This window comes from Muntiacus reevesi, chromosome 15 (assembly GCF_963930625.1).
Source record: "Muntiacus reevesi chromosome 15, mMunRee1.1, whole genome shotgun sequence".
Taxonomy (NCBI): Eukaryota; Metazoa; Chordata; class Mammalia; order Artiodactyla; family Cervidae; genus Muntiacus; species Muntiacus reevesi.
Genome location: NC_089263.1, coordinates 22,463,626 through 22,477,529, shown reverse-complemented (window position 1 = coordinate 22,477,529; position 13,904 = coordinate 22,463,626). Strand labels below are relative to the sequence as shown.

Below are 13,904 nucleotides of genomic sequence, written 5' to 3'. Positions count from 1 at the left end.
CTCCCTTGCTGCTTTTAATATTCTTTCTTTGTGTTTAGTCTTTGTTAGTTTGATTAGCATGTGCCTAGGTGTGTTTCTCCTTGGATTTATCCTGTATGGGACTCTTTATGCCTCTTAGACATGATTGACTATTTCCTTTTCCATTTGGCGGATATTTTCAACTATAATCTCTTCAAAAACTTTCTTATACCCTTTCTTTTTCTCTTCTTCTTCTGGGGCCCCTATAATTTGAATGTTGGTGCATTTTTTATTGTCCCAGAAGTCTCTGAGACTATCCTCAGTTCTTTTCATTCTTTTTACTTTATTCTGCTCTTCAGAAGTTATTTCCACCATTTTATCTTCCAGCTCACTGATTCATTCTTCTGCTTCAGGAATCTATTGATTCCTTCTAGAGTATTTTTAATTTCAGTAATTGTGTTGTTTGTATGTTTATTCTTTAATTCTTCTAGATCTTTGTTAATTGATTCTTGCTTTTTCTCCATTCTGTTTTCAAAGTTTTTGATTATCTTTACTATCATTGTTTTTGAATTATTTTTCAGGTCATTTGCCTGTTTCATCTTCATTTATTTAGACTCCTGTGTTTCTAGTTTGTTCCTTCATTTGTGTAGTATTTCTCTACCTTTTCATTATTTTTTTTAACTTATTATGTTTGAGGTCTCCTTTTCCCAGGCTTCAAGGTTGAATTGTTTCTTCCTTTTGGTCTCTTCCCTCCTAAGGTTGGTTCAGTGGTTTGTGTAAGTTTCATATAGGGTGAGATTTGTGCTGAGTTTTTTTTGTTTGTTTTTTTGTTTTTCCTCTGATTGGCAAGGCTGAGTGAGGTGGTAATCCTGTCTGCATGACTGGGTTTGTACTTTTGTTCATTGTTTAGATGAGGTGAAGGACCTCATCTGGTGGTTGGGTGATGCCAGTTTTTGTATTCAAGTGGTTTCCTTTGTGTGAGTTCTCACTATTTGATACTCCCTAGAGTTAGTTCTCTGGTAGTCTAGGGTCTTGGAGTCAGTGCTTCCACTCTAAAGGCTCAGGGCTTGATCTCTGGTCAGGAATGAAGATTCCGCAAGTGGTTTGTTATGGCATTAAGTGAAATTAAAACAAATATCCAAAAATGAGAAACCAAAGATGTATCCCAGACAAACTGCAGTTACAAAATCAGGCAAATAATAATTAAAATAATGGAATATACACATATACATATACACCCATGACCAAAATCAAAACCGTCCAACAGAAATAAGGTACAATAGATTGATCCTGCAAACAAAGGAAACCAAAAAGTATATCTACCAATTAAGAACAAAACTCACTAAAGCACAAACTGGAAAACTAAACTAAAGCAAGGTGCCAATTGGAGAATAAAGCAATGAAAATAAAACTAACAAAATGTTGAGAGGAAAGGAAAGAAAGAAAAGAAAGAAAGAATAGATATGCAGAGTTAAATAGAGGTAGATGTAGAAGATTTATATACAATAAAGATTAACTGCAAGGGGCAAAGAACAGTAGGAAAAGCAAACAAAGGCATAAATGTAGAAAAAATACTAATAGGTTTAAAAAATTAAAATAAAAAAAGAGAAAAGAAGCAAAAAAAAAAAAAAGAAAGCTCCACAGAACTGCAAAAGCCCAACGTAGAGGCAGAGGTTTATAACAACAATAAAAAATGTGACTGAGGGGAAAAAAAAAACCTTCAAAAGCTTATTAGATTTCATAGTGCCAATAAAACCAACAACTACAACGGGGCGGGGGGCGGGGAGGAAAAAAAAAGAAAACAGAAAAAAATCCAAAAGAATTGACAGAACAAGTCAAAACATGAGTTTTTGTTGAATCCTTTCCTATTAGAGTCCTTTCCCTCGCTGGGAGTCACAGTCCACCTCACCTCCCTAGGATGTCTTCCAACACTGTGCTGATCTCTGGGCCTGCTATGGGGGCAGCTCAGAATCTAATCTGGTTCTTCTCCTGTGTGTTCTTGCCTCCAATGTCCACAGCTGTCAGAACTAGTGCATATTCCTTTGTGGGAGCTCTCAATGACCTTTTATATATTCCTAGACACAGAATCTGCCTAATTGATTGTGTGAATTTAATCTGCAGCTTGTACAGCTGGTGGGAAGGTTTTGGGTCTTCTTCCTTAGGCACACTGCCCCTGAGTTTCAATTGTGGTTTTATTTCAACCTCTGCATGTGGGTCTTCCACTGGGGTTTGCTCCTGAGGTTGCCCTGGAGGACTTGGGTCTGCCCCAGTGAGGGCCAGGTGTGGAAGTGGTGCGGCTACTTGGGTCGCAGGCATTCTGGCAGCACCAGGTACTCAGGGGAATTGGTGGCTAAGGCAGCAGAAAATATAGTGCTCTAGAAGGGTATTGCAACCAGTATTGGCCAATACGCTCTAGTATTCTTGCCTGGAGAACCCCCCTCCCTGACAGAGAAGCCTGGCAGGCCACAGTCTACAGGGTCGCAAAGAGTCGGACACAGCCAAAGTGACCCTGTGTGCACAGACACAAGACTTTTTCTGCCTGTGGTAGCTCTGTGCCAGTGAGAGCTGAGCGTGAAGGAGGTGCAGCAGCTTGGCTTGTGGGGACCCTGGTGGTGCCAGGTGTGCAGGGGCATGGACTCTTCCACAGGAGTTATGGCCCTCTAAGAGTCTTTCTTCAAGCCTGTTGTAGCTGGCAATCAGAAGGCCTCTTTGGCCAGTCTTCTCCGTGGCTCCACTGGTTCAGGCACTTAGAGGGCTCCCTTGCCTGGAGTCCTTCTCCATTGTTCAGCATGTCAGGCACAAAGAGGGGCACCCCTGGCTGGGGTCCTACTGTGTAGATGGGCACATCAGACACTTTAAAGGGGCACCCTGGCTGGGGTCCTACTGTGTAGGTGGACACATCAGACACTTAAAGGGGCACCCTGACTGGTGTCCTACTGTGTAGGTGGGCACAGCAGACACTTAAAGGGGCACCCTGACTGGTGTCCTACTGTGTAGGTGGGCACAGCAGACACTTAAAGGGGCACCCTGGCTGGGGTCCTACTGTGTAGATGGGCACAGCAGACACTTAAAGGGGCCCCCTGGCTGGGGTCCTACTGTGTAGGTGGGCACATCAGACACTTAAAGGGGCACCCTGGCTGGGGTCCTACTGTGTAGATGGGCACAGCAGACACTTAAAGGGGCCCCCTGGCTGGGGTCCTACTGTGTAGGTGGGCACATCAGACACTTAAAGGGGCACCCTGGCTGGGGTCCTACTGTGTAGGTGGGCACATCAGACACTTAAAGGGGCACCCTGGCTGGGGTCCTACTGTGTAGGTGGGCACATCAGACACTTAAAGGGGCACCCTGGCTGGGGTCCTACACTGTAATTCAGTGTGTTAGGCCTTTGACAGGCCAGCCTCTCTATTATTCTGCTGTTGATGCTGGCGTGTGGGGATAGAGAGGCTATGGTGGTGGCTCCATCCTCTACGCGTGACTCAGCAGTATCGCCTTGCTTTCATGGCTGCCTGGCTTTCCTCCACAGGCATTTCCCACCACAATCTCCTCCCTCACCTCCCCTCACTCCATCTCTCTGCAGTCAACAGCAGCCCTCGATCTGGGATTGCTCCACAATCCCTAAACTCCAGCTCCCAGCTGCTGCACCTTCTAGGGGACCTGCATCCCTGTCTAGGGTGTGTATGGCTGTGGCAAGGACTGTCTGATTCTCATTCCATTTAGGCTGCCACAGATCGGCTGTTTCACTCTCAACCTTAAACGTTTCTCCTCTGACTCAGACAGTTGCCCCGATGTGGGGATGGGATCCCTGCCTCCTGCTTCATTTCCCACACGCGCTAATGGCAGGTAAGGGCAGGCCCAGTCTTACTAACACTCCAGTTTTTTCCCCTTAGTTTCTTCATCCTACTGAGTTTTGCATGGTTCTATATATTCTTTAGATGGCTGGATGGCATCACTGACTCGATGGACATGAGTTTGAGTAAACTCTGGGAGTTTGTGATAGACAGGGAGGCATGGCGTGCTGTGATTCTTGGGGTCGCAAAGAGTCGGATACGACTGAGCGACTGAACTGAACTGATATATTCTTTTCCTCTTGTCAGGTACTCCTGTCCACTCTCAGCTGGTGTTCTGCAGGCACTTTTGTGTCTGAATACTTTTGTGTGTTCCTGAGGTATCCGTGGAGAGGTACTCCATGCCCATCTATTCCTCTGCCATCTTTTTCTCTCTGGAGAGTGGCCTTTTGGGGTGCAGGCCTTGAATGGATGTCGGAGGCTCATGGAAACATGTGCTTTGTTTGCCTTCATTAAGGTCCAGATTCCTCCACCTCTTTGCTTAGTCCACCAGGGACAGTGCAAATCAGTGAAAAAGGTCCTAACTGTCAGACCTTTCATACATTGAAAAGTCGGTACAGTGAAAGAGTTGATCCCAGACTTCTCCCATTTTCCATTGTTTTGTTTGTTTGTTTTTTCATCACAGACCCATCGTTCAGAGGAACTGCTTGTTGGGAGCTTGTGACGCATGTTGGCGTGCAGGCCCTTGGAAGCCCTGCACCACAGCCTGTGGCCGAGGCTTCCAGTCTCGGAAAGTTGACTGTGTCCACCCAGGGAGCTGCAAGCCGGTGACTAAGACACGCTGTGCACCAGGGAAGAAACCCGCTTCCTGGCAGCATTGCCTGGGGCCTTCCTGTGACAGTACGTACCCCTCACAGGTATCACAGCCACCCCCAAACTTTGTCCTAACCTGACCTCAGGGAGCCAACCTTCAGGGTCTCATCCATAGGGTCATTCTGAATGGGTGTGGGATCTTGGAATGTTGGGGAAGTAGCTGCTTTGATGTGGGTGTGGCTCGGTGTTCTTTAGAGAAAAAACAGTTGAGGGAGTGGTGACCAGTGGCCTTCTCGCAGACACCGATCACCTCTCCAGAGAATTCCTCCTGCCTGGAGTCTCAGCCCCTCTGCCAGGGCTTCCCCGGATGGGGTTGGGCAGGCATGCCAGTGTCCTGAAGTTCTATGTGAAATGGAATCATGTACGTATTTTTCTAGAAAGCATGTCCATAGCTTTGGTAAGTCTTTCCCAGGGTCCATGACGCCCCCAAAGGTAGTGAGAGGAGCAGGTGACCCAAGGGATCTGAAGCCCCCACAGGGCAGTGAGAAGCCACCTGGTCCAGCTAAGAAGTGGGTCCAGGGCACTCTTTTTTTAATGTTATTTATTTATCTTATTTTTGGCTGCCCCGGGTCTTCGTTGCTGCACAGGCTTTTTCTCTGTAGCTGTGGCAAGCGGGTCCTACTCTCCAGTTGCAGTGCACAGACTTCTCACTGCAATATCTTCTCTTGTTGCGGAGCATGAGCTCTAGGGTACGTGGGCTCAGTAGTTGCGGCTCCCAGTCACTAGAGCATAGGCCCATGTGGTTCACAGACTTAGTTACCCCATGGCATGTGGGTTCTTCCCGGACCAGGGATTGAACACGTATCTCCTGCACTGTCAGGCAGATTCTTATCCACTGAGCCACCAGGGAAGCCCTCAGGGTGCTTCTGACTCTAGTGCAGAGCAATGACTCTAACCCAAGCCTAGTTACTTTGCTTCACTGTTTGACCTGTTTTTACTTTTGATAAAACTAGGTCTCTAATGAGCTCCGTGTTAAATAGATATGTATATATATATATTTTTTTTTTCAGGAGACTGCACAGACACAACTCACTACTGTACGTTTGTAAAGCGTCTTCATTTGTGTTCATTAGACCGCTACAAACGAAGGTGCTGTCAGTCGTGTCAAGAAGGATAATACTTTGTGGGGTCATTATGCTGCTGTGAAGGTAAAACAAAAATGTAAAAGCTCTTTTTCCCCCATGTAGCTGGTTCCAAAACATGTGTAATACTTCTCTAAAAGTCTCTCGATTCTACGATCAAACTGAAGTCAATGCAAAATCACCACTGTTAACATTGGATGCTGTCATGTCCCCATGACTGGTTTTTAATTCTAACTCTTTTAAGTGATATATTCCAGGACTAACATAAAATCCCATAAGAAGCAGGCACACCATTGCCCTTGGGACCTGGGGAGACCCCGCCAAGGTCACCAGTGCACTGTCACTAGCTGCCTCTTCCTATTGTTTGTAGACTAGCACAGAGTGGGACATCCTGAAGACTTGGGAAACACAGCAGCTGATGGCTTCTCTCAGTTCTAGGGTTGCAGCAGGTTGATAAGGCATCTATGTTTTAGAAGCTCTGGCCACTAGTCGTTAAGATGTTGACTCTGATGGCGTTTCTATGGATTGTTACATGTCGTCTGTGAGAGAGTCACTCTGGACAGGTTTGTAACCCTGACTGACCCAGAGGTCCTGGGGGGAATGGCACCTTGTCCTTGCTCTTAAGAGAACCTGTGGAAGGAAACACAGAGTAAACGTGGCTGCCGTTTCCCAACTGTGGAAGGAAATGTGTGACCGAATGAGGTATCTTAGAATTCAGAGGAGAGGGAAAGTCCACCTTGTCTACTGATTTTGAAGTATATTCAAAGCATCCTTTTAAGAGCTGTGAATGAGACTTTTCTAAGCACTATTCTCTTGCACACAAACAGAAAATCAAAGTCTTATAAGACCTAATTTATGCAGAAAATAATATTCCTAAGGATTTTTATTTTGGAAAAACTGTAAGAAAGTAATGTAACTATGAAACATGATAGCTGACCAGAGTCATTTATAGTAAATAACTGTTTTAGTTTGAACTGATTTTTCAGTGAATCCAAAGTGAATTAGGGTTGAACTGTAATGTACAGTTAGGATGAGGGGTTAGAGTTGGGGTTTGGTAAGTTTAGGGTTGGTTTTAATTTCAGGGTTAGGTTAGTTGAGAATGGAAGCTAAGTTTGGGTTGAGGCTGCAGTTGACTTTATGGATTAGGGTTAGGTCAGAGTTGGTTTGGGTTTGGGTTTGGGGTCAGTGATGGTGTCAGGGTGAAGATGAAGTTTGGAGTAAATGTTATATGTTCTAAAGCTGATTTGGTTAGGGGACTCTTTCCTTCCATCTTACCAGTTACGGCATTAGTTGGCACCCAGCCCAAAATAAGTGGTCATCCGTCTTTCTTCAGGGTCATAGCTGCCTGCGGCCTGTGGCAGCAGAGTCTGCTGAGGCAGGTGTGCTGGCCGTAGTCACTGGTCACACGTAAGTGAACAGTGGGCTCTGGCTTTGGGTGTGTCTGGACAAGCTTGCTGAGTCCCTGCTGTATCCTGAGCACCGCAGCTCTTGTCACTGCAGTCTCACCGACACCTGGATGAGCGCTACTGTACTGGAGGGTGTGGCGGTGGGGAGTGGGTGTGGGGATGTGACGAGGACACGCCAGCCCCTGAGTTGTTCATCACCAATCACACTTGATTGCTGGAGGTTTTTAAGTTAAAAGAGAGAGCATTTGTACAATACTCTTTGTATATATTTTTATATGACTTATAGGTGCAATATTTTATTTTGTACAGTATGTAATAAAGATATGGGACATATATTTTTCTTAGTAACAAAATTTCCTATTAAATTTCTTCATCTTTGTAGTTAAAGTGGCTGTTTTTCATGTGCTGATGTACCGTTTGTCTTTGATATCATTCAAACGACATTGCTGTGTACTGTATTTTACTACTGTTTCTATCACATAAGAGTTCTCTGTCATGATTCTGACTAGTAATTCAAAAATAAATGTACTTTGATTATTCAGTGGCATCCTCATAAATGCAGGCGATTCACTTGCATTCTGGTTTTGGTTGGCCTGGGGTAATGTCACCTTGGCATTTCTGTGGGTTCAGGTGGGCTGGACCCTGGTGGGCTCAGTGCTCTGGGCTGAACTTGGGAGTGTGGGTTACAGGATTCAGAGCAGAACACGCAGAGATCCACTCTCACTCCCTTGCCCCGGATGCTTACTTCCTGTGAATCACAGGAAGGTCAAGGGGGGAAGGAAGCTCCGAGTGTGTGCGGCCTGGAGCAGGAATGGAGGTGGGCAGCAGGCGGGAAAGCGGCAGCACAGAAGAGCTAACACCGTCTGGTTTGGTGAGTAACCTCTCCCGATGCCATCCAGCTCTCATACAGTTGCTGGGTTTGAACTGCTCGGGTCCCCTTACACACAGGTTTCTATGACTGGTAAATACTACATTATCCAGGGCCGGATAAAAAACACATGGATGTGGAACTGTGAATACAGAGGAACTGAGTGTCCTGGAGGGTCAACTACAGGTTATACATGGATTTTCCACGGCAGGGAAGGCTGGTGCCTCAACCCCCCCCCCCCCCCCCCCCCCCCCCCCGCTCAACCCCAACCCATTGTTTCAGGCTTAACTGTATAGGGCTTCAAAATTAGTAGTGAGTCTTTCTACAGTAAATGCATGTTGTGGAAATTGAAATTCCCCTTGGAGTTTCCAAGGTCACATGAGATAAGCAATGGAACATGGCAGGTATTTCAACAGTGTATTGACACTTCCTTTTCTTTTTTTTTTCCTTCATTCCTTCCCTCCTTCACTCCTTCCATCCCTTCTTTCCTCCTATTTTTCATCCTTCCATATATATACATATACATATAGATATATGTATTGTGCACACATGCACACATATCTCCTGTATCTATGAAAATTCACACTGAATTTTCAGTGTGGTGAATACCAGTGGATACCAGTCCAGCACCATAAGGGTCATGATTATAGTAAAGGTATAGTATAATTATACCTTTTTCTTTTTTCTTTTTGCCAATTTCTTTCTCTGACAGGGAGGGAGCCTGGCTCTCATCAGCAATGTATTTTCTTGGTGACTCTAGTATACACATAAAGTAGTCTCAGAACTGATAATGCATACACCCTGCGAAAGGAAAAAATACGACCAGTGTGGGTACAGCATTCTTCCTGTCTGTTTCCTGAGAGCATTCAGTCAGAACCCTCTTCCAGGGTGACTCAGGTCGCCCCTTTTTTCCCGCCCCCTTCATTGTGGTTATGGCGTCCATCTGTTGTACAGAGATACTCCTTTGTCACAGTCTGTGTGCCTTCTTGGGTTCTCCCCACCTCCTGGGTGATGGTTTTTATCATTTGACATGCAGTCACGTTGACTCTGTGGTTTACCGTTCTCGTGTGTGGTTTACCGTTCTCGTGTGCGCGCGTGTACGTGTGTACTCTTTCGTGTCTGACTCTTTATAGACCCAATGGATAGTAGCCCACCAAGCTCCTCTGTCCATGGAATTCTCCAGGCAAGAATACTGGAGTGGGTTGCCATTTCCTTCTCCAGGATCTTCCCAACCCAGGGATTGAAACTTCGTCTCATAAGTCTACTGCATTGGCAGGTGGATTCTTTACCACTGGCACCACCTGGGAAGCCCCTACAGTTCTTATACAGACAGTTGTTTGTCAACCACCACCACGTTTTCTCACTTAACAGCTCCATTACTCCCCAAATTCCTTTATCTTCCTCTTTGGTAATCAGTAATTTCTCCATCCCAGCCCCCCGGCAATTACGGATATATTTTCTGTCCCTACAATTTTACCTTTTCCAGAATTTCATGCAAGTGTGATCATACATTATGTGGCCTTTGAGGCCCAGCTCCTTTCACTGACCAAAACACCTTTAAGATCCTTGCATAATATTGGGCAAATCATCAGTTTGTTCCTTGAATTGAGTCTGTTTGAGTATAGTAGAGATATGTGTCATTTTTCCGTACTACAGATAGGAAAATGACACACATCTCCAGTATGACACGCATCTCTCGTATGACACTCATCTCCTGTATGACACGTCTCTAGTATGACATGCACAGATGCAAATTGAGACTCAATTGTACAAATGTTATACAACTATATGAGTAAAATTTATAAATGTGTGAACTTGTGTGTAAAACAAGTTTTCATTCTTCTTTGATAAATACCTGGGAGTGGATCTGCTGGCTTATATGATACGTGCATGTTTAGAAGAAACTGTCAAACTGTTTTCCACTAATGACGTACAGATGTTCCAGCTGCTCACATCCTCATCAGTACTGGAGACTGTCATGAGTCTGCACTGTATATGTGTGGGCTTCCCCAGATGGCACCAGTGGTAAAGAACCCGCCTGCCAATGTAGGAGACATAAGAGATGCAGGTTCATTCCCTGGATTGGTAAGATCCCCTGCAGGAGGGCATGGCAACCCACTCCAGTATTCTTGCCTGGAGAATCCCATGGGCAGAGGAGCCTGGCAGGCCACAGTCCATGGGGTTGCAGAGAGTCAGACATGATTGAGTGACTGAGCATGCATGCATGTGTGCATGTGTATTTTGTAGCCATTCTAATAGATGCATAGTAGTGTCTGATTGGGCTTCCCTGGTGGCTCAGATGGTAAAGAATCCACCTGCAGTGTGGGACACCTGGGTAATATGTGTCTCATAGTTTTAATCTGAATCTCCCTATTGACTAATGATGTCCATCTGTCAGGTGTGTGTCTGTGTGTATTGTAGCTATTCTAATAGGAATATAGTGGTATGTCATTGTAGTTTTAATTTGCATTTCCCTGTTGGCTAATGATGTTGAGTATGTTTTCATATACTTCTCTGCCATCTTTTATGGATTGAACTTTGTCCATTCCCCCTCCCTCCCAAAAAAATTTCTAACTCCTAGAATGTGACCTTATTTGGAACTAGGGTCTTTGCAAATGATCAGCAAACAATGAGACCATTAGGGTGTGCAACGTTAGGGTGGGTCAAAGACCTGAGTCTGTGAACATCAATATGACTGGTATTTTTTTTTTTTTTGGATGTCGACCATTATTTAAAATCTTTATTGAATCTGTAATAATATTTGCTTGTTTTATGTTCTGGTTTTTCGGTCATGAGGCATGTGAGATCTTAGTTCCCTGACCAGGCATGGAACCTTCACCCCTGCATTGGAAGACAAAATCTGAACCACTGGACCTCCAGGGAAGTCCCATGACTGGTAGTCTTATAAAAATGGGGAATTTGGACCCAGGTGCCTGCACATAGGGAGAAGATAAAGGCTGAGACTGCTAAACCAAGAAACACTGAAGGTTGCCAGCAATTCTCCAGAAGCAGGGGGAAGAACAGAACAGATTCTCCCTTGCAGTCCTCAGGAGGAACCAGCTCTACCAACACCTTGACCTTGGACTTGGAGCCTCCAGAACAGTGAGAAAGTAAAATGGTTACGCCACCTGCTTTGTTAAACTTTGTTACAGCAACTTTAGCAAACTAATACACCATCTGTGTATAATCTTTAGTGAAGTAGCTGTTTAGATCTTTTATCCATTTTTCCTTATTGTTGAGTTTTAAAAGCTCTTTATATATTCTGGATACACAGCCTTTGAAGTCTGTGTTGTAGATGAAGAAACAGGGCTCAGACAGGGAAGGCAACGTACACCAGGTCACATACGTTAGTCTGTCTATGGAAGAAACTAGCGTCTTCACCCCTCTTCTGGCTCCCATCTTCCAAGGCTTGCTGACCATCAGCATCTCCTGGCCATGTTTCCTTGCTAACCACTGTACCTCCCTAATGAATTCAAGTAAAGAAGTCTTGTTGGGGATACTGGAGGTGATGGAGACACAGACCTAGCTGCCCTAGACAGCAGCTGGCAACCTGTGTGTGCAGTTGAAGGGGCAGGGGATGGTGACATTGGTGAAAATCCTAAGTCTATGACACAAGATGAAAATCTGCATGTCCACGTAAAACAGCACCGCGTAAAACAGGAGAGAGAAGACTAGGTGAAAGTTTCTTGTTGTTGTATTGGACACTGTGACCTTCAAAAAGTATGTTATCAGCACTCTTTTTAAACAGCTTTGTTTGAAATTTGCTAATTTAGGATTACCAGGTTCATCTTCCCTTTCTTTGATGAATGTTCAGAGGTCTCCTCTTCCCCTCACAGGCTACTCTCACACAGAGACTCTCAGGGAGGGCCTTGTGTGTGTCAGTCACTCAGTCGTGTCTGACTCTTTACAACCTCATGGACTGTAGCCCACTTGGCTCCTCTGTCCATGGGATTTCCCAGGCAAGAATACTGGAGAGGGTTGCCGTTTCCTCCTTCAGGGGATCTTCCCGACCCAGGGATTGAACCTCCATCTCTTGCATCTCCTGCATTGGCAGGACGATTCTTTACCAGCTGAACCACCAGGGAAGCCCCAGAGAGGGCCTTGGGTAGTTTGTACAAAAGTCTATAAATCAGATGTTTTAAGGGGCTGGGGAATGGGGATTCCCAGCCTCTGACTGCTGAACATCCCCCTCCATTCTTCCTGCCGCCTAGTTTTTGGTTTTCTTCTTTAATCATTTTATTGTTTTAGAACAGTTTTAGGTTCACAACAAAATTGAGTGGAAAGAACAGAGAGTTAACCTGTACCTCCTGCCCCCACACTTGCACAGCCTGCCGACCTTTAATAGCCTGTGCCCAGAGGGTGTGGGTGTCACAATGGGTGGCTTAACCTTGACACAGCATAACCACCCAAAGTCCATGGTGCACATTAGTGTTCACTCTTGGCATTGTTGTCCCTCCAGTTCTTATGAACAACAGAGCCTTTCATTCTAATTCTGTGGTCTTATTTTCCACAACAAGGATATGCAGGAGGACAGGATAGAGACAGGATGGGGTGGGTGTGAAATTTCCTACTGCTTTTTGTCTCCAAATGTCCCTCATTCTTCATCAGATTCATCCAAGTTTGGCTTAGTGGAAACTCATTCTAAATCTGGCAGATGGTTAAATATTACGTTTCCAGTGCTTTTAAAATGTTGTGTGACTGTGTGTGTGTGTGAATTTATGTATACCTTAACCTAGAACATACTTTATTAACAAGGTCTCTTCCAGAGAAAATTGGTTGCAGAAATGATTTCATGAAAATTCATTAAGTGATACTTTATTAATATTACTAGATACATATAATTCAACATAATTTCCCCTAATAAATACAAAAGTAAATGAAAACAATTTACTGCCACATAATGAAAAATATTTTAACCAAATGTTGATGGACTTATTTTTAGTTATGGATATATATTTTGAAACAATTCCGAAACTACAAGACTAAACTTTTGAGATAAAATAAATCATATTACCCCAAAAAACACCCAATAAGAATTTATTTCATGGGACTCCCCTGCCAATCCAGTGGTTGGAACACCACGCTTCCCATGCAGGGGGCACGGGTTTGATCCCTGGTCTGGGAACTAAGATCTCACATGCAGCATGGTGTGACTGGGGTTGAGGGGGAGAGTCTCATTCATTAGGGAATGTTCAGCATTTATATACGCAGTCTGTTCTGCCTACTTCACTTGGTGCCACCATTCCTTCCCTCCCTCCCTTCTTGGCATTGTTCTTCACACTGTAGCTGTGCTCCTACTGAGCCTGGTTCTTCTTCTGCACTGTGATTCTGGGAGCAGCAATTGGGTGCATAATTGCCCGTGGTTACCCTGAACATTTTCTTCAGAGCTGCTGGGCATACTCTAAACTTCTGCAAATGCCTTTTCCTTTTGGGAAATAGTGTCATTCAAACCACATTATTCCCCTACCCACACTCTCCATTCTCTGTAACAACTTCTAGGGTGCTTGTGAAGGTTGAGAGGGGAAGACTCCTCTCAGAAGTCATACTCCTCATCAGCTGGAAGCAGCCTAGGTTATTCTACAATCTTTGCTACAGGCCAAAAGGGAGTATTGAGTAGGGAATTCTCCTAATATGAAAATGGAGGAACAGGTACAAAAAGAGATTAGGTGACTTATGAACAACCCCTGATTCTTGGTTAGCACTCTTACTTTGTGGATTTCAAGGCATCACAGGACCTGATGCTCAGAGCAAAGTTTCTGTGAGGTAGGCAGAGCAGACATTCTTTTACAGGTGAAGACACTGAGACTCAAAGACAAGAGTCCCTTGCCTCGGGTAACACAGATAGAAATTAACATCATTGGAACTGTGAACTCAGGTGCTTCGATTTCCAACCCACGGAGCCTTAGATTTAGACGTTAGGGTGCCTCTTACT

At 44.7% G+C, this 13,904-nt stretch overlaps 1 protein-coding gene across 3 annotated transcripts in view; it reads left to right on the top strand.

The window, feature by feature from the left end:
- The window catches only part of ADAMTSL3 (ADAMTS like 3), a 361,288-nt gene extending 353,671 nt beyond the window's left edge, over positions 1-7,617 (top strand). For 2 of the 3 annotated variants that reach the window (XM_065906671.1, XM_065906672.1), the window contains exons 28-29: positions 4,429-4,643; positions 5,627-7,617. In XM_065906671.1, coding sequence (XP_065762743.1) covers positions 4,429-4,643; positions 5,627-5,733 — 322 coding nt within the window. In that variant the 3' untranslated portion in view covers positions 5,734-7,617. Of the gene's footprint in view, positions 1-4,428; positions 4,661-5,626 lie in introns of all 3 variants that reach the window. The other variant, XM_065906673.1, reaches the window with a different exon arrangement.
- The last annotated feature ends 6,287 nt before the right edge of the window (positions 7,618-13,904 follow it).